At 36.9% G+C, this 25,049-nt stretch overlaps 1 protein-coding gene across 6 annotated transcripts; it reads left to right on the top strand.

Annotated features, from left to right (window-relative positions):
* Window positions 1–60: 60 nt before the first annotated feature.
* letm1 (leucine zipper-EF-hand containing transmembrane protein 1) lies at window positions 61–25,049 on the top strand. 6 transcript variants are annotated; one of them, XM_039671883.2, is made up of 15 exons: window positions 61–373; window positions 8,882–8,939; window positions 9,606–10,086; window positions 14,684–14,827; window positions 15,585–15,722; window positions 15,935–16,138; window positions 17,198–17,317; window positions 17,405–17,536; window positions 17,648–17,797; window positions 17,924–18,049; window positions 20,186–20,320; window positions 20,415–20,605; window positions 20,841–20,873; window positions 21,942–22,098; window positions 22,208–25,049. In XM_039671883.2, exons 1-15 carry the CDS (start codon window positions 295–297, stop codon window positions 22,358–22,360), a joined length of 2,301 nt encoding a protein of 766 aa, XP_039527817.2. In that variant the 5' UTR covers window positions 61–294; the 3' UTR covers window positions 22,361–25,049. The 6 variants fall into 6 exon arrangements, with proteins under 6 accessions (XP_039527817.2, XP_039527815.2, XP_039527813.2 ...); XM_039671881.2 differs by having other exon boundaries at window positions 62–373; window positions 9,609–10,086; window positions 17,648–17,818; XM_039671879.2 differs by having other exon boundaries at window positions 65–373; window positions 17,648–17,818.

The following is a 25,049-nucleotide window of genomic DNA, read 5'->3' as shown; positions in this document are numbered from 1 at the left end:
TTCCAGGCGTATGATGCCGCTGTGTCCCCGCTTGCATTATCGTTTCTTCTCCTGTCACCATCTTCATAGATAGCAACTGTAACACGCCACCTGCTGGCCGAGCTCGAGCCACAGGAACACGGAAGCAAATGCCGAGCGAGCGCTTGCAAACTCATCGCTTGAATCACCGAGGAGGGCACAAGGACATGAGCCAAGAGCTTGGGACTATGACTTCTGTGGATAGTTCATAAACCATCATCGTATTATATCTGTGCGTCCACTCAGCGCCTTTTCATCCATACATTCAGGAACAGAATGGCATCGATTTTGCTCACCAGGTCTCGGACTCCGTTGATGAAAACATCTAGGTCATTAAAGAACGAATTCAGAAAAGGTAATACAGTTTTTTTAATACAGGAGAGAGATCAGTAACTTAAGTGGTTAATTATATTGTTTTGGATACAACGATTTGAATGGATGACTGTTATTCTATCTGCCTTTTTAATTTTGAAAAACGCTATTATCTTTATGAACTGTCAAATGTGCGTCACGCAGAATTGATGCATACAGACAGTAGCCAGTTTTGTTTTATTTATATAACGTTAGGCATTGTGAACATTCTCCTGTTTTATTTACTGTTATTCATTCCGGATATTTCCTTCCATCTCATGTAGACTGCAAATATCATGTATGAAAAGGTTTCCATCCTAACACTGAAGTCAGAAAGTTTATGACCTAGCCACTTAGCTTTCAAACCTGGCACATATGATTATTGAATGACCGGTGAAGTGAGAGGCTTAAGTGATTAGCTAACCAGCTAAACTAGCCTCACAGATAGAAGCAGTCATAATCACCGAGAACCCTCCAATTTAAACGTTTTCATGGGATGCGTCCAGTATAGTGGTTGTACAGGCACAGATAATGGAGGCTCACTGTAACCTAGTCCTAGTGCGTATGTGTCGGACGGTGTCACACGTGCTTGCGCTTTTGTGTGTTCATGCTCTGTTACTGTAAGTCATTTCTGGAAAATAACTGTGCTGCGACTGGGGGTTGGTTTGTCTTCTCATTGTTATGGCCTACACGCGAGTCGTTTCCACACTTTTGAAGAAACGTTTGAGTTTGGTTTTATTATGGAGCGCCTTTTTTAAGTCAGACTCTGAATTAATTTGTAGTATGAGACATCGGTATGTTTTTTGCTGGCGTGGCCAGTCGGACGCTCCTGTTTGAGAACGTCAATGCGATCAACAGAAAGAAAAAATATCATTGAATGCGTATAAACGCTTTTATATCGTCGTCGTTTATGTGTATAATGCGGTTGTATATTATTTTAGAGCCATATATTATGCTCAGGCTACTGGAGAACAGGGGCTGGTAGACTTGTGTGGCCTCCTGGAGGTTATTTGAGGACGGACTGCTTTTCCGTTTGGCGCAGACTGCCTCCATGTTATAGACCGGTCATAGTGAATCTGAATCATCTTTCATATAAACAATATAATGACATCTGTCCATTAGCTTGACAATACTGTCTAATTAGACCTACATTGTCTGCACTGATTAATGGTTACTAAAATTGGTGGGAATAATTTGATTCAATCGTTTGTATTCATTCTGTTCACATAAATATTTATTTAGTGGACCAGGCATAACAATGTGACAATAATTGCTATAAATGACTATAAAACTACCAAATTGACTTTAACCTGTAAATGTGCTGTTCACCAGCAACATCTTTTACGGGTAAAATACCATTCACATATCATTACCAAAATACCTGTAGCTGTAGACTTTTGTTTGTCCACTTGGATGAGGAGAAGTGCTTTGGTTTCACTATTTGTTCAATTTGACAACATTGTTTAAAAAAATACCTTTTAGTGACAGCCGGAAGAGGATGATCAGAGATAGATATTAGTTACATACTGTAGTATGCAATAGTAACTGCTGAACTGTGCTGATGAATTGAAAAGAAGGCGGGGTTTTAGATACAAGATAAATGAAACAATTAATTGCAGTGAAGCTTACCGTTATTAGCTCAGACAGAGCTTTATGATATGCCCAAAACCAAGCTTCTTACGTTAGCACGTTCTGACCTCGTACATGCTCATACCTGTGATTCTATTCTTTGTTCACAGCATTATTCGGGTAATTAACTTGTAATGTTACAACTTTCATTCAGGAAAATGGCCAGAACAGGTTTACCTGCATTTTTGAAAAGGTCCTATTCACTCATGGTTTCTAAATTATGATTTACTAGTAATTTGACCGTGAAAACTGTCTGTGAAAGGGGCTGTAGAGTCACCCTTCCTAACGCGGTCTCATGAGAAAACAAAAAAATGGGAAATTAATTTTTATGATGTGATTTCGAAATGAAAACTTTTCATTGGAAACTCTAGTTATAATTTCAATGTTTTTAGTTTCGAGTTAAAACTAAAAATGTTTAGAAAAAAAAGGTCCACTCCTGAACCTAGCTGTTAGCAGATCATATGAAAACATAATGAGATTGTGCAAATTCACCACCAATTTGGAAAACAATAAAATAAATCCTTTTGTTGTTCTTCTGCACTTTTTAGAGTTCTCCTTCCTTTTTGGAGCTCTCTGGCCAGCAGTTATATCTACTTGGTAACAGATTCTTATGCTGTAAAGACACGCTTCATTATGGAGAGGTGTCAGTGAATGAAGAAAGTCAGTCCATAACAAATAAATAGTAACAATTTGGTTAAAACACACAGACACACACAAAGAAACCATCATTAGTTTCAGGCAAATAATGCTGTTTTTCTTTCCACAGAGACCTAAACACTCTTATAGTGAAGAATCAGAAGAATTCAATCTGTTTTTTTTTTTTATGTGCTTGAACCAAATTACAAAACTTGTTGTTTAGTAACACTTCAGGTTTCATAATCCATCATTTGGAATTTCCCTGATTATATGTCTCTATAACCAATAATAATAATTTTAATCATTACAAATTACAATACAAATCAAAGCATATCAAAAAATATTTAATGCAACCTTGATAAATGTATGCATCTAATTTAAATTTTAATAAAAAATCAGTCATACTGTTTACAGTTTTGTTTAAATAAATGATGGAAATTATACAGTACAATTAAATGGCAATAAAGCCACGCATCTCTAAACCTTGCAGAGGAAGCAAACGTGTCTTCAGCATTAGGCTATATCTTGTCTAAATGAAATAATGCTAATGCACTTTTGCTTATTTTCCCAACCACTGCAGCGTTGCTGCCACAATCTGTAATTGATTTCGAAATATACTTGAAGTGTTTCCTGAGAAACCTCAGTAACTTCCATGTGTGGACTTTTTGTATTAGCTAGCCTGTAGCAGTGTGGTCTGACAAATGATTAACCACACACAGCTTTGCATGACAGCCTATAAAGTAGTGGTCTGATCTGGATATGCGTTGGGTAAACAAATGCTGATTAATAGCTTTCATAACATTGATCCTTTAGATTAATGATGATGATTATCATACATAAAAAAAGTAAATAGCTCAACATGCCAATAAGCATGACAACACTGATTAATAAGAAAATAAAAAAAATATTAAAATTGGCAGAAAAGTTAGAATATTTTGTTCATGTTGCATCAATGTGACCAGTCAAAGAAAAGTTAACTCATTGCAATGAAGTCTTAACCTACATTGTCTCTTGCCAGAGATGGGGTTTTCTAATCAGGACACTAGCTCAATCCACAGGCTTCTACCAAGCTGGTTAAATGTACCAGCACATACTGTGACTTGTCTCACACACACACACACACACAAAACACCCGATGCGAACAGCAGTCTGCAGAGTTTGTGCTGTTGAATGAGTTGACTGTCAGGTTCAGGGAGTCAATGGACTGAAACAACCAGTTTCATGTTTGTTTGTTCATTTGCATTGAGATTATGATTATGCACTTGTTCCCAGACATACATGAAGTATATCTGTAGGACTTGGTACCCTCCACTCTTGCTGTTTTATCACACTCTCAAAGGGACTGCTGCTTCTGATAAGACTTTCTCACAAAACTTCTGATAATGGAGTCAGGCTCTGTCAGTGAGATGGTTTCATAAGGGATAGACACCCCCCTGAGCCCTGCAAAAAAGTTTGGTAATAGAAGTATTTAATTATATTAATGTTTATATAGTTTTATAAATAATTTCCCATTTGTTCTTGTTGAGCATGTGAAGATGTGTGTTAGTCATAGAGTGATTAGTCATATCATGGCATTTACATAGATGTTCTGCCCAGAATTGATTGCCCATGAGCCAAGATGTCAGCATGCAGGATGTATTTTCTGCTGTTGAAATTAATGGGAATGTTAACGGATAGCTTTATGGAGCACCTTGGTTGGATTCCTTGAACATTTCCCATTCTTTGGGAAGCTCAGTCTATTAATTTCTTATTATAGCTGACTTTACACTTAAAGGAGTAGTTCACTTTAAAAAAAAAACCTGATAATTTACTCACCTCCATGTCATCCAAGATGTCCATGGCCCTGTCCCAATATCCGCACTTGCGCCCTTGTGCCCCTCAATGCGCGTTCTCGCTAAGGGGTGCAAGACCGTAGGGTGTCCCAATCCTCTAATAGTTTTCTCCAGGGGTGATCAAAAGGGCACTTAATGCACCCTTTTCGTAAGTGCGCATCAGACCTCACTTTGCTATAGGATATTACCCAGAATCCTTGTAGGGGAGAACGGTTGCTATGGTGCTGTTCGGGAGCGGAAACTCCGAAGATAAAGGATGCCGGTGTGGTGAAGAATTTTTCAAAAATATTTGTGTTATTGGGTCACGAAATGTAGTTTTAAGAGTTTTTCAGTCGAGAATATAGTTGTTTAAAGCTCAAATCTGTGGTTTATTTATAAAAATAGCGCCTATTTTAAAAAATTGATCTGACGTTCGGAGTTCCAGGTAGTCACAGGGCGGCGGGTGCTCAGCGCTCATGTACCCCGCCTGCAACAGCCTTGCCCCGGCTAGTCATTCTTGCGTTCCCGCGGGCTCTGTGTCTAGTGGTTAAACATGAGCTATAAATCGGCTTGTGTACATCAGACGGGCGATCTTTGGTCTCATTATTCTATGATTTGTTCCCTGGAAAATCGTTTTGGCTGAGGGGAAAAGTGAAGTTTCATAACTATATATTTAGGCTATTTAACTGTAACGTTGAAACGTATGTTTGACTGAATCTTTTAACTTGCCTTATTAGTTGACTTATATAGCTTCTTATACTTATACTACTTATACTTTTTAAGCTTATACTTTAATAATGGCTATTCTTGGTCAATAAAATAAAAAGAGACAAGGTTGTGTCATTTTATTTTATACAGCCTATATGTTAGACTATTTTAATCTATAGCCTATACAAAATATATCACCAACACGTCATGTTTTTTTTTTCATTTTTTTTTTCATGTATGGGAATTTCATATATCAATTTCCATAATAACAATTAACATTGCATTTCGAATCTCTGTGAATATGGTAAGGCAGTATAAACTCAGGTAAACCTCAATCACATTTTATCTTAGCCAAAAACTGTTTTAATATTAATAGCATTAACAGAAAGGTTGCTGGCTAAGAGTTAAAAAAAGTAGCTTTTTGAGGTGTGCAAAACTGTCCCAATTCTGCTCTTCACAGCTTCGGGCCCTTGCGCTCTTTCTCCGCTAAGTGCACTTTCAACAAGTGTCCACTTCGAGGAAGGCCTTAGGGCTCAAGTGAGTATTGGGACAGGGCCCATGTCTTTCTTTCCTCAGTTGAAAAGAAATGAGCTTGTGTAGTTTCTATAGCACACCTATAACAGAAAGGAAGATTTGTGACCACTTAAAAAAAAAAAAAAATCTTTTATGGCCCCACTGTAAAATCTCTGTTTTGAAACCTTCATCTTTAAGAGCATACTATTCAGAGAACTTCGTTGTCTACATGCAAATACAAGAAGACTTAGGAGCGGATGGAGATCTCAGCTTTCAAGTTGACTGACCTTGAGATGTGAGGCCAGAAATCTTATAGAGCTAAATATATAGAGAGAAAGCATTTATTCTTTAATGTGAACATCCTGGCTTCAATAGGATTAGGTTTCACTGGGGGAACTTGGCCAAGGGTCTTACATGTGCGACAAACATTATGGCTAGCAAGACCAAGATTAGGCTTCACCGGGGCATTGGAACAAAGGTCCTATGCACTAAAGGTAATTGGGATGAGAATGGATTAATTATGGAGTCTAGCCTCCTCCTTTGTCTCTGATTGGACAAGTCGGAGAATCATGAGACTGTTAAGTATATGTAGTAGAGATTGCATGAGGGAAATGGTTCAGGAGGAAGTCAGATTTGATTAATTGCTGCATTTCAGGGAAAGGGAAGTGTATGCTTATGTGCATGTGTGGGATACAGACAAAATGGGTGAGAATAGCTTTACTGGCTTACTCCAGATAAGGGAGTTTCCTGAAGCTATATTTACTGTAAGTAGAAGGACATCCTGCAGTTATAGTCCACTCCTTCACTTTTCCTTTTTAAAGAGGTTCATCCAAGAATGTTAAATCTATCAAATCTCATTTGAGCTTCCACATATTTAAACTTTACACATGACTTTTGGAGACATGCAAGAACTAATGCCGTTTTGCATCACTCACTTCAAAAGTAGCGCAACACACCTGGCTAAAAGTGTTCGAAAAACTCAACCCGATATCTCTGCTGTTAAAACTGGGATAGGATCAAGTGTTTTATGTTAATGGCACAATAAGCAGGAACTTTATCTGGTTTAGGTCTTTAAATAGACATTTAATTCTGATTTCTTGGTAAAAGTTGATTAGGTTGAAATCTGATCTTGATCTGATGGCTCATCTTGGCTCTGAGTTTTGATACAGGAGTGTCATGCTCTACTTTGTTTCTCAGGTGAACACATGCTTTCAACAGAAAATGGGTTTGTTAAAAAGGAACAGTGGATTAAATTTGATTATTATAGATTTAACTATCAACAAAAATATAGCACTTTTGCATATGGGTTTGGTATTGGTTTCTAGCAATCCACTTCTCCCAATGCAATTCCCTTCATTTCAAGTTTGTTGGTTTCCTCGTATTGGCCATTCAGACTTTACCCTCTTTTCTCCTGCTGAAGAGCTGTTACAAACTTCATCTTGAGTTAGACATTACTGATATCTGCTCGGTCATCCTTACGTATCCGAGTTTGTCACGGATGTTGAGTGTGTTTGTGAAGGTTGTTGCCTGTCTTTAATGCTACTATTGTACAGTGGATTGTGTGGTCTTATTTAACTGTACTAACATAAGCATCCATCCAATGAAATAGTGTGCGCTATATAAACTCTTCACTGTAGCAAATGCAGTGTTTTTTGTGTGAGGTCTGTATCCTACCTGATGTAACCTGTATTGAGATGGTGTTTTCAATAGCTGGATAAAAGGATTTTAAATGAGTCATATTCAAGCATATGTTGGTACTCTTACAACTTGACTGCAAGACCAAGTAATATTTGTTCTAGCTCATTCCATTGCATAACAACATTAGATCAATGAAGATCGATGAGTACAAATATGCTTTATTTAGGTATTGATAAAGCCAGGGGGTTTCAGTGGGTCGGCAAGAATTTGGGAGATTTATTTATTTTATTTTATTATTATTATTATTTTTTTTTGCAAAATGTATTCTTGGGCTGTGAAAGTTAATGTGTGTTAAGATTATATATAAAATAAATTAAATTCTACTTTAAAAATTATTATTTTTTTAAATCTGTCTAAAGAAGTAGTTTATAACTGAGAGTAAACAACAAATATGCATATCGTTTTGTAAACAAATTTTCTTTCATAGATTACAGATAGGCTACACTCTTAACTTTTATAAAAAAAGATAATTTGCTTTAGTACAATGCCAGTTATTCCATTTTGGGAACGCTTAAAGGGTTAGTTCACTCAAAAATTAAAATTATGTCATTAATGACTCGCCTTCATGTCATCCCAAGCCCGTAAGACCTATTCATCTAGGTTCATGTATGTTCATTCTACGTTCAGAACACAGTTTAAGATATTTTAAGATTGAGTCCGACAGCTTTCGGTCCCTCCATTGAAAATGAATGTACGATATATACTGTCCTTGTCCAGAAAGAAAGTTAAGACATCATCAAAGTAGTCCATGTGACATCAGTGGGTTGGTTAGATTGTTCTGAAGCATCGAAAATACATTTTGGTCCAAAAATAACTAAAACGACGACTTTATTCAGCATTGTATTCTCTTCCGGTTCTGTTGTCAATCCGCGTTCACGAGTCCACAGTGACGCTGGTGACGTAAGACGCTGCTGACATGTTATCTGGTGGGTCGTGTATTCGGGTTCAAATAAATATGGCTGGCCAAAAAAATGCAAGTCTTCCTCTGTGTCAATCCTTAGATATGTTTGCAAAGATTGTTTTGTTTACAGCGTGCATCTCCCTCAGACTGTAAACGAAACTCGGGCGCACTGATAACACGTCAGCAGCGTCACTGAACGCGGATTGCTCTTTTTCTGATTCAATCACACATGGGACCTTTCACTCCTTCATTTGTGTGTCCTTTCAATTGCTAGAGGTTACTTCTTTTTTTTTTTTCTCTAGCTCTGCTTGCAGAAGTGGCAGTAGACCAAGTATTTTCTCTGTCCTTTTCTGTGATCCTGTGCTGGCATGTATACTCTTGCACTCTTTATGACCCTCTTATTTTATCATATCATCTTACCATGTATAAACACCCATATATATTACAAGAGCAAGCTTAGGACACTGGTTTGTACCTTCAGATGTTTGGGGATGGTGTTCTTGGAGCCATGTGACATTACTTTGTGGGCCCATCCTTATTTATAGTAGTCTCATCTGTGTACTGTATGATCTAGTTATGATATCTGATGTTTTTTTTGTCTTTAACTCTCTTTCAGGAAAGTTGTCAGAAGGCGTATGCTTTAACTGCACTGCACTGCGGTTAACCACAAACAGGTAAATGGAACTGAACATTGGCTCAATAACATTTTGCGCAATTTTGTCCTGATCTATTTGTAAAGAAATGCATAAAGTGATTTTTTTTAACATACAACGGATTGAATACACCTTTCTATAATGAGCATGTTTTTGATTTCTGATTTAAAATTAATTTCGATTTTTTTTTTTGTGGGAGCGGGAGGGGGGGGGGTCATAATGAAGAGAAATATGAAAATAATTAAATATTTAAAAATATATATGTAATTAAAAAATAATTTCATTATGTAGTGATTTAAAAAAATGAAATGAGACATTAAATAAGAAACTAAATCCACTTGGAGGTGGCGGCAAATCAAGTAGTTGAGTCAATCGTTCAAACGATTAGTTCAAATGGCTGATTCATTCAAGACATTTTTTTCAGAAATTTGGATTCATTCAGTAACAAAGTATTGCTTTGTGTTTCTAGGAGACATAAAACAGTATAATTTGGAAATTTCCATGACAAAATAAAGCATAAACAGAAATATTATGTCTAAAATGTAACTTTAAAAATGTTAATTTATTGATTATTAAACTCTTTTATATAATCAATATTAAAAATATTGTACTGTTTTCTTTTTGATTCTTTCAAATTGGGTCTTTATTGAAAGATTGTACAGACTGATGAATGATGTGTGTTTTCAGCAGCCATGGTGCTCTTGGAGGCAGCATGTGGCCTCATGCCTCATCTGTCCTGTACCTTGACAGTTCGTCAGCGCTTCAGCAGCGCTTGTCCAGGTCACCTCGCCTTTACTGCGCCGTCTTCGTACCTGACCCTGCCCTGCCTGTGCACACCCACTCCACATATTCCAGGACGCTAGCCTGGCCACAGAATACCCCAGTCCGGTGGGTACATACTACAGCCCGTCTCCATGATGATTCAAAGGTCGAGCGTTCTTTGCGTACACTAAAAGATCGCAATAAAAAGCTTGAAGAGGGAGGACCGGTGTACAGTCCGACAGTGGATGCAGAACCTGTGCGACGGACGATACGTCAACGCGTGATTGATGAAGTGAAGCACTATTATCACGGGTTCCGCTTATTGTGGATAGACACGACCATCTCTGTGCGGATGCTCTGGAGGGTGCTGAACGGACACATCCTGTCACGCCGGGAGAGGAGACAGGTATATACAAAATTAAACCACACCTCAAAGGCTTTTTAATGTGTTGGAACTTGGCACTGATTCTAGTGTGTAATTTAGTAGCATCAATTCACAGAAATAAAATTTCAATAAAAAACCTAACACATTTCTGACAAAAATAATTCAGAAAAAAATAGAAAAACAGAAATAGAGATCATTTAAATAAAACAGACAAAATTGTTATTAATAAATAAAATATTTAAAAAATACCAAAACAACATTTTTATCACATTTTATTTGTTATTTATATCATGTAAACAATTTTTCTTTCGGCTATTTTTGGTATTTATCGTTACATTTCATATTTTCGGGTCTTTCACAAAGAAATCCTTATTTTTGGGTGTCCTTGACATCAGAAAGTGTGGAAAAACCCTGTCTTAGAGTGTCTGAAAGAATTGGGAGACTGAGTTGATTGAATTGCACCTTCCCAATCAGTCTCCCTCCGTGCCAATACGTATTAGATAGATAATAACTGTACTCTGACTCCTGGAAGTTGCGTAGCAGCTAGCCAATCAGATCGGAACATTAGACAAAGTTGAACTCTGCTCAAATATCTTTAAGAGAGTTCATGACAGCATGATTGTGTTCAAATGCTTGAGATTTGGTAATTATAAAGTAGACATCTGACGCTTTGGTCTGTAGAGGCAGTACTTATTTACGAAATACTAGTATTAGCGATGAAACTTCCTCCACACATATGAATGGGTTAAAATTTGGGTCTATAATTATTTAATAGAAAATACTCCTATTGTACCACCTTTGACCTGTCAGTGCCTATGTAGTTTTTCATGGTGTTATTTAAATTGTTTGTTTGTCTGTCATTGCCCTGTGGTTTTAACCCAGGGTAATGTAATTAAGTCGTGTATATAGTAGGATTTGGACTTGAATGTTAGAATCCTTCCGTAGTTTAATCCCAGTCCCATAAAGCCTGCCGGGATCTCTTCTATAGCTTAATGATTTGAATTAGTGCCCTGCTGAGTCTTCAGGGAAAAGTCATTAGAGATTACTTCGTCAGAAGGCAAGTGGAAACTGAATACATTCTAACCAGCTCACATGACGTCTGGGATTCCTGAAGCCTTTAAAGGGTTAGTTCACCCCAAAATAAAAAAATTCTGTCATCATTTACTCACCCTCATGTCTTTCCAAATCGGTAAGACTTTGGTTTTGACAGCTACGCAAATACCACTTTGACATTTCATGAAGTTCATGAAGAGATTGTTAAACTAATTCATATGATTTGAGTGATTTTGCCCCAATTTTTTGAACAGACATAATCGCTTAATACTCTGAACAGATTTAATTTAGGCTTTTATTCACATATAAACATCAACACACGCATCAGTTGTGGTAAACAGAAGCTCAAGCATATTCACTTGACATGCAAGAACCATTGAAACAATAAGGGTTTTTTTCTCATCCTTCAAGCAGGTTTGGTTGAGCTTCTGTTTATGTTCACTGATCAATGTTTGTATGTGAATAAAAACCTAATTTCAATCTGTTCATCATATAAAGCGATTGAGTCTCTTCAGAAAATTTGGACTAAACCGCTCAGTTCATATGGATTAGTTTAACAATCTCTTTATGAGCTTTTTGAAGCGTTAAAGTGGTAGTTGCGTAGCTTCCAATGCTTTTTTTTTTTCAGATTTTATCAAAAATATCTTAATTTGTGTTCAGATGATGAATGAAAGCCTTACGACATATGGGTGAGTAGCCTAAATGATGACAGAATTTTACTATCCCTATGAGATGATCCTTTTGGGTCCAATTTAATAACACTTGATCAAGATTAAATAATATTTAGATTTAGTTATAGATATATTTAATCCTATCCATTCATTAAAAAAAATATCCAAAAAATTCAACCATCCAAAAATGTTAACCATACAGAAAATTCAACCATCCATCCAAAAAAATATTTTATCCAAAAATTCCATCCATCCATCCCAAAAATTAAACCATCATTTTATAACCCTGCAGACGTCCTGGTCCCTCTAGTTGTTACTTGAAAGGTTTTGATTTAGAAGCTCTACTTTTGTTATTTTAAAGAAAGTTACATAAGACAGGTGTGGTTTTCTGTCATGTCCTTCTTCAGTCTGATTAATGTTCTTGTTCTTCCTATCCTTCATCTCTCCTTTTCTGAATAATTCAATGATTGGTAGATCAATACAGCTCACTTTGGAACCAAGTTGGCCACTAGCCCTGGCTGACTCCAGTAAAGCGATGCCCCCCTGAGATATGTTGTCCTTAGGACAGAAGTAAAAGTGAGGTTAGCTGAGGCCCATGTGCATTAGCTTTGTTCATTAGGTGCTATTACCTTTATTGAGCTATCAAACGTCAAATTTCAACCTGGCAAACAATTAAGTAGGTGAAAAAATAAACCTATTAAAGGACTTTGACTTGGGCCAGTGATAAACTACTCAGATCACCCTATTAGTCATGGCAACTTGGATACATTTTGTACATGGCAAGCAGAGAAGCTCACATTTTAAGAAAAAATCAGCTGAGTCTACTAACACTGCTGGGTCAATTTGATTCAGATGTTTGGGGCCAGTTCCATTTTTATCTATTTATTTTATTTCAGCAGGGACCGATTAAATTATTCCGAATGGACCCTAAAAGGCGTTTATAATGCTACAAAATATTACTTTTTCGAATAAATTATGTAATTTTAAACTTCTATTAATCAAAATAAAAAATGATCAGTTTCTACAAAAATATTAAGCGGCATGGCAGTTTTCAACACTGATAATAATAAGAAATGTTTCTCAAGCTCTAAATCAGTATATTATGATTTCTGAATGACCATGTTACTGCTCTTCTGTATTCTATTTGAGTTTTCAAGCACACACCTGATTGTGGCTATCACATTTATCACACCTCGTCTCTGTTAGCACAGTCCTAATACCTTCCCAGCCTCATTCTCAGACTGTCTCATGACTCGGCCTGTTGTAAATTGACACTCTAGCGACTGACTATCTATAACCGTATGAAGCCTTTATTGCGTTAGTCACTACGCACTGGAAATGTCTCTCATTCTCTCCAAACAAACGCTCTATTTTTGGGTTGCTAGGATATTAATGCCTAACATTATCCATTACATTACATTAGCCCTATCCATTAGCCATGGCAATATTATCGAGGAGGAGTTATGTTTGGTATCGCTCTGGTGATAGTTATATGAAGCTACAGAGATGGAAATACCACTTAAAAAAAATTAATCTATTTGCAAAAATGATTTCCTAACAAAAGTATCTCTTTTATTCCTTATACTTTGTAACGTATAAGTTCAGTGTTTTTGTTGTTTTTAAAGCTTCTTGTTTGTAGGGATATAATAATGCTAATAATTGCACTGTGTACTACTAGTACAACTGCTAATACGACTAAATTAAAATATGAATCAAATTGTTACACATTAAATGTAAAATTAAAATGCTATTATTTATGGCTATATATGTTAAACCATCACCCTTTTCAATGGGCAAGCACCTTTTCACATATTCTTCAAAAAAATCGACTAACATAAAACAAGTAAAAATCCTACCACGTTCCTAAAGCATTAGTAGATATTTTTTCCACAGCATTTGATCTTAAAACATCCACAGCTAGTGTAATACTCATGTTTAGGTAGTCATGGCTAGTTGTTACCAAGAGCTTACTGGAGTTCTTTATATTTTGAGCTCTGTCAACATAAGAATTGCGAGGAATGCTAATGCCTCCGTCTCAGCTAGCATCTGTCTCACCTCACTCTCGCTATTCTTCTGACCTGCTTCATCCTTAATCCTGCCTATTCACAACTGGCCTCGCACAGCATGGGTTCCTTTAGCTTTTGATGTCAGTCCTCAACCCCCTTCCCAAGCTCTCTGTCCTGCTCTCTCCCTGCCTCTTCCTTTGGAATGCCCTCACTCTCTTTCTCCATCTTCACTCACTCTTCCCCTGAATATTTCACACTCCAGGCCTGTTTTCCTCTTCTCTTCCCCCTCACATGCTCTCTGTCTCTCTGTCTGTGGTGATATACATGTCAATGGGCCAAACACAAAGGCTCTTTTCAGGCCTGCCTGGTTTAAATTCTTTCCTATAGGGCTGCTGACACACAGGTGGAATAAGTAGAGCAGGGACCCCTCTTATAAAGCTGAAGCTCCTTTGTTATCTAACCTCTCATTTTCTAAATTCATAATGTTTTTATCATCTATTAGATATGGCATGATGCAGGAAGTCAGTTATTGACATATGGAGTGGATGCACAGATGTCCTGACTTTGTTGGTCTCTGGTGGTATCATCATGATCTGTACATGATTTTTTTATTTTGTTGTATTTTTATTTTATTTTTTGTTGCTGTTTTGTTTTATAGCTGTCATTTTTTCACTCGTCCAGGTTATTTAAAAAAAGCTTCAATAAAATATTACATTTTTTTACATTTATGTTACAAAGTAGTCTAACACAAGGATTTATATCATTATTTTTAAAAGCACCATTAGGGTTTTAACTTCACTATTAGGTCTAGATATTAGGCACTGATCAATAATTTCATCACTTACGCAGCCATCTGCTAACATCACTGCTGTCTTTTGTTAATTGCAGTTCCTGAGGACGTGTGCAGATGTCTTCCGGCTTGTGCCCTTTTTGGTCTTTATTATCGTCCCATTTATGGAGTTTCTGCTTCCTGTTGCAGTGAAGCTTTTCCCAAACATGTTGCCTTCCACCTTTGAGACACAGTCCATAAAGGTATGCTGACCTTTTGAGTTTTAATCCATAAAAACCTTAAAGGAGTAGTTCACTTTTTAAAAAACTTTTGCTGATAATTTACTCACCCCCATGTCATCCAAGATGTCCACGTCTTTCTCTCTTCAGTTGAAAAGATATTAAGGTTTTTGATAAAAACATTCCAGGATTTTCTCCATATAATGGACTTCATTGGGAACCAAACGGTTCAAGGTCCAAATGAGAGTTTCAGTGCAGCTTCAAAGGGCTTTAAACGACACCAGACGATGAATAAAATAGGATTTCATGACTCAAAAAAGATTTGTTCATTTTGATGAGTGTTCGTGACTCTCCTGTTCAAACTCGTTCATCACAGAACAGAGCAAGGCGAGCATTTGTGCTTATAAAAGTTAAACTTTTTTATTTATTTTTGAAATGGCCGATCGTTTCGCTAGTTAAGACCCTTATTCATCATTTGGTGTTGTTTAAATCCCCTTGAAGCTGCACTGAAACTGTTTGGTTCCCAATTAAGTCCATTATATGGAGAAATATCCTGGAATTTTTTAATCAAAAACCTTAATTTCTTTTCGACTGAGGAAAGAAAGACATGGACATCTTGGATGACATGGGGGTGAGTAAGTTATCAGCAAAAGCTTTTTTTAAAGTGAACTACTCCTTTAATTGTATTTCTGTTTAGTCTTGGCTCTTATGCCAAACCTGTCACATCATATAAAATCTTGCTCATGCTCTGTCTGTGTCTGTGTGCGTGTGTGTTTTGCAGGAGGAAAGACTGAAAAAAGAGCTGAGAGTGAAGTTAGAGATGGCCAAGTTCTTGCAGGATACAATTGAGGAGATTGCACTTAGAAACAAAGCAGCTAAAGGCAATGTAACCGAGGAGTTCTCCACTTTCTTTCAGAAGGTAGGCCTAGATGATGGTCACGCACGCTCACCCCTCATCCTAAAAAAACAACTCTGCTGCTTCTCTTTGTGATTCAAAACTCAGCAATGTATTGCCCCCATGTGGTGATTCCTATAAAGTGCTCTTAGACGAGACGAGACTCACAAGTGCTATGAATGAGAACTTCTTTTGCTGCTAACTCTCTCTGTCTTCCCCTTCCTATTCCCACCCAGATCCGTGACTCTGGAGAGAGACCCAGTAATGAGCAGATCATACGTTTCTCTAAACTGTTTGAAGATGAACTGACCTTAGATAATCTGACCCGGCCGCAGCTGGTGGCCTTGTGTAAGCTGCTGGAGCTGCAGTCCATTGGAACCAACAATTTCTTGCGCTTCCAGCTTATCATGAAACTCCGAGCCATCCGTGCGGACGACAAGGTTAGAACCTGTCCTTACTCGGTGTGTCAAGATGGGTCAAATACTTTTCATTGTGATCATCATTTATGTCAATTACAGTATGCCAGTTTTTACAGATTAATTATTTAATTAAAATAAATGATCATCTAATCAATTGATATAATTGTCCGTTCCCCGTGTTGGATTATACTGTACTGTATTTAATGTGAATATTTGAGTTTAAGATTTTTTTGGTCTCACTTTATTTGAATGTCCAATTCTCGCTATTTACTAACTAGTAACTGTGGGGTTTTTTTTCCTCAATAAACCTAATTACTGTTCATTAATAGTACTGTAGTTGTTAAGTTTAGGTATTGGATAGGATTAGGGATGTAGAATGTGGTCATGCAGAATAAGACATTAATATGTGCTTTATAAGTACAAATAAACAGCAAATTTCCGTGTAATATGTATGATAATAAGCATCTAGTGAGAATTGGACCCTAAAATAAAGTGTTAGAATTTTTTTTTTTAAGATGTCTCCTATGTCACCAAGGCTGCGTTTTATTTGATCAAAGATACAGTAAAAACAGTCACATTGTGAAATATTATTACAATTTAAAATAAGTGTTTTGTTTTTTAATATTATTTTAAAATGCTATTAATTGATGCAAAGCTAAATTTTTAGCATTATTACGCCAGTCTTCAGAGTCACAATAGAAATTTCAAAAGTAATCAATAGAAAGCTCAAAAGTAAAGTGTTTATTTCAAACAGAAATCTTTTGTTGCATTCTAAATGTATTTACTGTATATTTTGATCAATTGAATGGACCCTTGCTCCTTAAAAGTATTAATTTCTTGAAATAAAATTCAAACAGAAGCCATTTCATTTTTTTTTAAAACAAATACTCATATTGGCCACATTTGTGAAACTTGAAAAAGGAATCAAAACCATTTTAAAGGTTTTTGTGTCATTATGTATTTGGTGCGTAATAAGAGTTTATAGCAAATTAAAACAATTATCAGCAATCGTATTGGCTAGAATGTCTAAATCAGTTTATTCCTAGCTGATTTCTTTGCACGTGTGTGTGTGATTGACAGCTGATAGCAGATGAGGGAGTGGACAGTTTGAATGTGAAAGAGCTGCAGTCAGCATGTCGTGTGAGAGGGATGAGAGCTCTGGGTGTGACGGAGGAGAGACTTCGAGAGCAGCTTAAACAGGTAACACATGCTCCACATCCCTCTGTTATCATTACTCCCCAGTAATGCATCTTCTCATCATGCATTTCACATTTCTGATCATGACAGTGGTTGGAGCTTCATCTCAATCAACACATCCCCACATCTCTACTGCTGCTGTCCCGAGCCATGTTCCTGCCAGACACGCTGTCCCCTGCAGACCAGCTTAAAACCACACTACAGAACCTGCCAGAGATCATGGTAAGCACACAGTACAGCTGGACAATACAGTATTTGCCAAATATAGGTTAGGTTCATGAAAAATATAGTCATATATATATACAGTCAGTGCCTTCACGTGTGCTTTCGCAGGCTAAAGAAGCGCAGATGAAGGTGGCAGAGCTGGACTTCTCTAAAGTGGATAACAAGACCAAGCTGGAGGCCACTCTACAGGAAGAGGCAGCCATCCGACAGGAAAACAGAGAGCGGGAGCTGGAGAGACTGGCAGATGCTGCCGAGAAAGTAAAGAAACTGGCCGCAAAGGTCATTACAGTCATTTTCAGTCTACCTGTTGTACCTGTTGCAGTCTACCTGTTTCAGATACCTGTTGTAAAGTTGAAATATTCATGAAAGGTTGTATGTTTCCAGGAGGGTGAGATGGTGGAGTTGGAAGCAAAACGACGGGTGGATGCAGAAAATTCTCTTTCCACCGTAGACGTGGCCATCCATTCAGAAACACTACGAGATACTGCACCCGTGCTGGAGGGTATTAAGGTAACAGAATGACGCAAAGATAGTTTCTTCTCTTAAATCCCATTATTAACAAGAAGCAAAACCCAATATATTTACATGAAAACACAATGTGATGATGAACTTTGTACATGTGCCCTACTGTTCAAATTTTGGGGGTCAGTATTAACTAAGTGTTAATGAACTAAGTGTTCTTTACTAATGAACTGTTACGCATTATTAAATATTATTTGCTAATATGCTATAGTGGTTTTTTTTTTAATCCCCATTAATGCAAGTCAGTCCACTCAATAGCCCTTTTGGCCATGCCTTCAGTCAGCTATTTTCTATCTTAATAAACTTATTTAATACCAAGATACCAAATATAGCCCCATTCTGCTTGAATTGGGGAAAACAGAGACATCCAAAACTGCTGCAATACCAAAAATGGTTTAGCAGTCTTTTATATTAAATGATTTCAGTTAATGCACTTAAACGTTCCAAAGCAATAAGATAAGGCAGTTCTTTGCAGTTTACGTGACAATAATGCTGACGTTGATATGAAGCTATGCATTCGTCCTTCACGCCTTCTCTGGTTTTACTTATGACTGTGTTGTCTGTTTGCTGTCATGTTACAGGAATGGCTGTTTCTCTGTTATTATGTATTGTGTATTATTTTGCGTGTTTATTTCTCCAGTTCGAGCAGTGGCAGAGGTATCTGCGCATTCAGGTTAGATGCTGAACTGCATCCCCATCTGGAGACCACCACACTGATGCTCTGCTCTCCTAGTCACTTTACTGTGTGCTTTTCCATCACTTACAGTTTCATAATCTGAACTGTTGGTTTAGGGTTAGGCTTAGACTCTTGTAACGCTTGTTATTTACAGCATAACAGGCACAGAAATGACTGAATCAAGTATACTTTTGCGTGAATACAGTGATTTAAAAGAGCAGAAGTCTTGTGTGGTTATGCCAGTGTCCTTCTTTTCCACTCCAATTCTCTGTCCCTTTATGAGTATGTATGAGCCTGTAGGACATATGTAAGATGCAGTAAATCCTATTGGTTGTTTGTCTTATGTGGTTCAGAGACCCACTACATAAGCTGTACGATGTGTTTCAGTTGGTTTTAGTGAGCTTTCTGTTGTCACTTTTGCTGAATGGAAAACCTTCCTTTCCTCTGACTGATCCTCTTATGAAAGAGAAACCACTTTATGTTTGCATCAGTGTCGGGGAGTAACTTAAATACACTTTTTAAAAGCGCGACCTGTAGTTCAAATGTTCAAAACAGCGTTGCTTTTCCAATAACAAGTTACACTACCATTAAAAGGTGTGGGATCAGTAAGAATGATTTATTTTTGTACTTTTATTCAGCAAGGATTCATATAAAGTGACAGGAAAATACATTTATAATGTTAGACAACTGTTTTAAAGACTTGAAAACAAAAAAAATAATAATAAGAATCTTACCAACCCCAAACAGTGGTGTGTATTCCCATCAAGCAGCAGTTTAGATTGACAATTTTGTTATTGTGTTGTCTTACTACAAAGCAAGCAATAATCAAATGTTCCCAGCAAGAATGTATGCGATAGTGAGAGTATTCATCAGTTTGTACACAGTTCATATCATAAATGAAATGCTGCTGTTTAGCATCATGTATTCAAATCAGTTATATAGAACATTTTTAAATAGTTCATTGAATTTATCTAGATTATTTATTGTGTATAAATATTGTTTTAGATTTATATTTAGTGCTATGACATCTAATCAAAATCCTCATAGGTTTAGTGCTAAATAGTTAATAAAATAATAATTTAATAAAACAATATTTTTGTTTAAAGGTTAGCTTAACTGTAATGACTTTGTAGCTTAAAAATTGGTGACTATAGGGATCCGAACCCACAGTGATTTAAGCATGGTTTTGGAATAGATAATGATTCTATTTATTTATTTTATTTGGAAAAATAGCTTTAGCTAATTAAATAAAAAAGTTACAAAGAATTTCCATCCATATTATATACATTTCATCCCTAAAAGTATTTGTTATAGACTTTGTACAATTTCTGGAACTTGCACCAAAAAAATCTATCACTGATTGAAAGTTTCCCCAACACTGCTGTGCATGTTTGTAAATGTGTGTGTTCACAGGAGTGTTGATGGACACTGTGTGTGTCATTTTTCAGGGGGAGGAGATCACTAAGGAGGAGATTGACATGCTGAATAATGCCTGCACCAAACTGAAGGAGCAGAAGAATCTCCTCACCAAAGAGAAAGAGGAGCTTGAGGACCTAAAGGATGATGTGCAGGAGTATAGCGAGGTGTGTCTTCAAAGAGAGACCATCTTTAACAAACGGTTCATTTTCATTTCTGCCATAAACATTTAACCGTGTGATCCACTGTTTCTCTCTACAGGACCTGGAGGAGATAAAGCGAGAGCTATCCAAGACGGGACAGGAGAAAGTAATGGAGTCTAAGGCAAGTCAACATCTGTCAAAGCGAGTCAACCGCATGATTGGAAGAGTGGATAAGATCATCACTGAGCTGGAGAAGGACAAGGTGGTGTTAGACGGACAGATGGACAGCGGCACCACACCACCAATTGGGTAAGAGACTTTGATTTGCTGAACGAATGGAATTGGGTGATTTATAATGGTGATTTTAGCTTTCTGTGTGTGAGTGCATGGGAGTATCCATGATACATTATCAGTAATGCATGAAGAGAAGTTGCAATCAACACAGTAAAATGGTGGTGGAAGAATGACTTTACAGGTAAACACAAACCAAAAAAAGGGTTCCCAGTCCAAATAAAAAAATCATATTTTTTTTGTTGTTTTTTAGATTGTTCTTTGAGAAACATAGTGACTTGCCAAGGTAAGCACAGGAGTGACCTCTCGCCTTCTGTTTCGTTTCCCCATCAAGAGAATGAAGTAAAAGTAAAATAAAAATATGGATTTAACACTAGGGATGCACCGAAATAAAAATCTTGTCCAAAACCAAAAATTCTAGATGCATCTGGACGAAAACCGAAAATTATTTTTAAGACTTATTTTTTGCCACATTGGATTAATATTAGACTTTTTAAGAAAATTCAATAATTGTAATGATACTAAATGTAAAAAAAATACAAGCCAATAAAATAAAAGCCACACTTTTATTAGTCACACTAAAATATGACCGAACGGAATAAAGAATAATATATTGATATTTATTATTAATATATTTTCGATGCAACAGAATCAGATTTAACAGATTTATTTTTTGTCCAATTATCCATGATATTATCCATTGTATATTATCAGAGCATGTGAGCATTAGTGAACAAGAGGGTGGTGTCATTTTAGCAGGGTTGCCCTGCACAGCTATACCACACAATGTTACAGTACAGTAGGGCTATCCTACACAGAAACAAGTATACTACTACATAGTACCGAAAATACCATTATCGGCCAATCATTTTCGGCAGCCGAAATTTCGGAGCATCCCTATTTAACACAAATACTAAATATTTTAGGGGGTCTAAAGTGTGATTTCATTTGATTGAATATTTTAATCCATTATCGGTTTGCTTGTCATTTCTTTCACTAGTCCTGTGTATTTCGCTAATGCTGGATGTTATGGATTTGATCAGCTGTGAGATTAGATGTTGTTCTCTGAAATCTTCCTCTTGTTCAGTGTTCCTAGTGCTGCCGGTAAAAACATGAATCACTTATTTTAAGGCCTACTACAAAGGTCAAACTACAAATAAGGCTTGAATGATTTAGTGCAAGATTCGAGAATCGATTTCTAATTACGATTGGTATTGACTCCAAAAGCACTCGCAATCGTCTCTCCTGGGAACCCTGCACGGCTGTCTTGGCATGCGATTGGTTGATCATTGAACTTACTCATCCTCCACCATCTTACCCGCTGTGTTATCAATCAACCGCTTCCTGTATGCAGTGTGTTCTTGTCCTACAGGGAGAATCTGATAAGCATCAACGAGCTAATTACAGTGATGAAGCAGATCCAGAGTATTCCCGAACACAAGCTGCTCAGCATCGCGGACGCACTCGACGAAAACAAAGATGGCAAGATAGACATTGATGATGTCCTCAAGGTAACAAGATGGGCCTTCTTGGGTCACTCATTGATTTGCCTTCTCTTCCTGTTTGGTTGAATCAGCATTTTAGTTTGACTGACATTTATCCGGCGTGTGTGTATGTTAGGTGGTAGAGCTGATCGACAAGGAGGACATCGATATCTCCACCAACCAGGTTGCAGAGATCATGGTGATGCTCCAGAAGGAGGAGAAGTTGATGGAGAAGGAGAAAGCCAAGGAGAAGGTTGAGAAGGAGCAGGCAGCTAAACTCCAAAACTAGACTAACCGTGTAGGGAATGGAAGGGATCCTGAAGCTTTTTCAGGTCTAATAATATGATCAGATTCAGAGCGAGGCTAAAAACAGCTCTGACCTCCGCTCTTTGCTTTGTTCAATTAAGACTATTGTATAATCAATGAATTGAGGGAAATGTATTTATTTGAAAGCAGGAGTAGTTTAGTATGAAGCCCTGTACTGAAATTGAGGCCATAAATTAAGAAAAAGTTCCCAACATTTGTTCCCTTGTTGAGGGTTAAATGATTTCCATATTGTACTAGTTTGTTCCCATTTATTGATTTGCTCCCTCGCTTTATTTAAATTGGGGCAACAAAGTAGTACAAAGTGGAACTATTTAATAGGTGGTGGCTACGATATCTTACTTTTCCCTCAAATTTCATGTGCACTGCGCCCTTAAATTCAGAGATGAATTTTGAAAAGGCCCCCTCTTATAGGTGGAGCGAGTCATTTCTGCGCCACTACTGGCACAAAACAAACTGTGTTTGAGCGGACTTGTTGGGCTGGACATAATGCTAACAGCTCAACCAATAGCATGAGTTTGGGGAGGAGTTATCAGTCATTACTTTTGTGGCACAGAAATTGCACGCTTCAGCTATAAGATGCAAAAAAATTACCGTAAATTTACACCCAGTGATGTCATTTCCTGAGATCTGAGGTAATTTCCTCTCTTTTGCACAATACATCACCTGTCACCATCATTCCACTACTCATTCAGTTTGATTTAATTGCATTTTTACTTCTTTTCAGTTTCACAATCTATTTTCATGAGCTTAATCAATCAATCAATCATTTATTTATAGAGCACATTTAAAACACAACCGAAGTTGACCAAAGTGCTTTACAAGGAATAAAAGAGACCCAGATCTAAAACTGCAATACAAACTTAAAACCAAACGAGACAAGAAGGCAAAAAAAAAAAATAATAATAATAATAATAAATAAAAAGAACAGAAAAAACAGGAAGACAGATTACAGGGTGTTAAAAGCCACTGCTGAATGTTGCGCAGAAGACATTGATATCATCTCACTCATGTTTATTCAGTAACCAAAGGTTTGTTGCAGATTTTATGCTTCATTTATACTTGTACATACACATTCAAGCCACCAAGCACTGAAGCTTCATGTCACACACCAAAGGTATGAAATTGTATTGGGATCTATATCTTCGGCACTTTTTTGGACTGACTTGAAGACAGTAGCAGAGTTAGATTTATAGATTTTGATGTGCGTTGTTTAGTCAGCTTTTATCTTGGGGTGATTTCAGCATCACATTTACATTGTGGCCTTAGCAAATCCCTCAAAATCAAATCAAGGCAATAAATTGAGATAATAATATTTAACAGTTCAACATTGCTAGTATTTGCATTGCACAGTAAATATCTGTGCATTGGGCGTCTCTGTTAGCTGGCTTGGATTAATGATAGATGATTTGTGAGTGTATGTATGTGTGAAAGAGTACCTTGGAACCTGAGAGGTCAGTGCAGACAGAATCAGCTCAGCCATCTAGTCAGTATGTGGCCTGGTTGATCGCTTATTCCTTACATGGAGAGAGCGGCAGCAGTCGTTCTCATTGCAGAGCACCTACACTAACTGGAATGTGTCAATCAGCTTGAGACTCGCACGCTTACTGGTGGCGTGAGTCTGGAAGCATAGTTTCACAGGGCACATAAGGCCGGGAATACATCATCTTAACCCTAAACATGTCATGGCGAGGGACCAGCATGTCTAACCTCAAAGCACAGTTCCTGTGCTGTGTCTCAGACAGAGTGTCTAGGTGCCTATTTCACATCGTGTCCCTTATAGGGATAGTTCACCCAGAAATAAAAATTGTATTTTGTAAAACACAAAATGAGATGATTAAATAAAAAATTCTCACTGCATAGGACAAAAAAAAAATGATGACAATTTTCGATTTTGGGTGAACTGTCCCTAACTTACCCAGGGGACCCTTAATTATAGTAATGGCATTTAGGCCTTTAACTATGTTTATGAATTAGTATTATCATACCGTACGATAGAAAAAAAAATCCCACGTTTTCCGTTTTTATTGAGCGAGTATTTAATGCTAATGTATAATTGCACTATATTCCGAACTTTAATTTTCCTATTTGGCGTGTCGATCTAGACTCAGGAAGATGCATGTAATGTCTGTTTGCACATTGAGATGTATTTTGGGGAAACTTGCACACTTGAATTTTTAAAGTGGTAGATATGATGAATTTTGTAGAAAGGTATAAAGGTACCTTGCCGATTGTGTTTTGTTTTGCGATTTTTAAATTTAAGTTCTCAGATTAATTTATAAAAGATAGCGCATGTGCACGTAAGTGACCACAGACTGAATGGATTAAAGATATGATGTAATTATACCTGGAAACTAATTTACTGCTAAAATTCATTTAAACGGATTGAATATATTATTTATTTTCCCCTTATAAGGCCCGTACTTTGTGTCTTAGTATTTTTTTTTTGACTATTCTGTATTTGTTAGAAGGTTCAAGACCTAAATACTGTTACGCTAGTTAATTTGAAGACTAACCAATGGATGGAAATAAGTGATGTGTAAAAAGGTTTTTGAAAATCAGTATGACTCAAAATAAGACATTTATTTTATTGTAAATATACTATTTACATACAAGTGGTTCCAAAGTCAAATAAAATCAAACTGATCTCTAAA

The sequence above is a fragment of the Pimephales promelas genome, chromosome 11 (genome assembly GCF_988280905.1).
Source record: "Pimephales promelas chromosome 11, fPimPro1.hap1.1, whole genome shotgun sequence".
NCBI classification, from domain to species: domain Eukaryota; kingdom Metazoa; phylum Chordata; class Actinopteri; order Cypriniformes; family Leuciscidae; genus Pimephales; species Pimephales promelas.
Note: the sequence above shows the minus strand (reverse complement) of the source record. Positions and strands in the feature narration are given on the sequence as shown.

Excerpts from the sequence above, each read along its gene's own strand:
- letm1 (XM_039671879.2), top strand. The coding sequence starts at position 295 with ATGGCATCGATTTTGCTCACCAGGTCTCGGACTCCGTTGATGAAAACA. Across the intron at positions 15,723-15,934 it reads TCTCCACTTTCTTTCAGAAG|ATCCGTGACTCTGGAGAGAG; the intron begins GTAGGCCTAGAT and ends ATTCCCACCCAG. Across the intron at positions 22,099-22,207 it reads ACATTGATGATGTCCTCAAG|GTGGTAGAGCTGATCGACAA; the intron begins GTAACAAGATGG and ends TGTGTATGTTAG.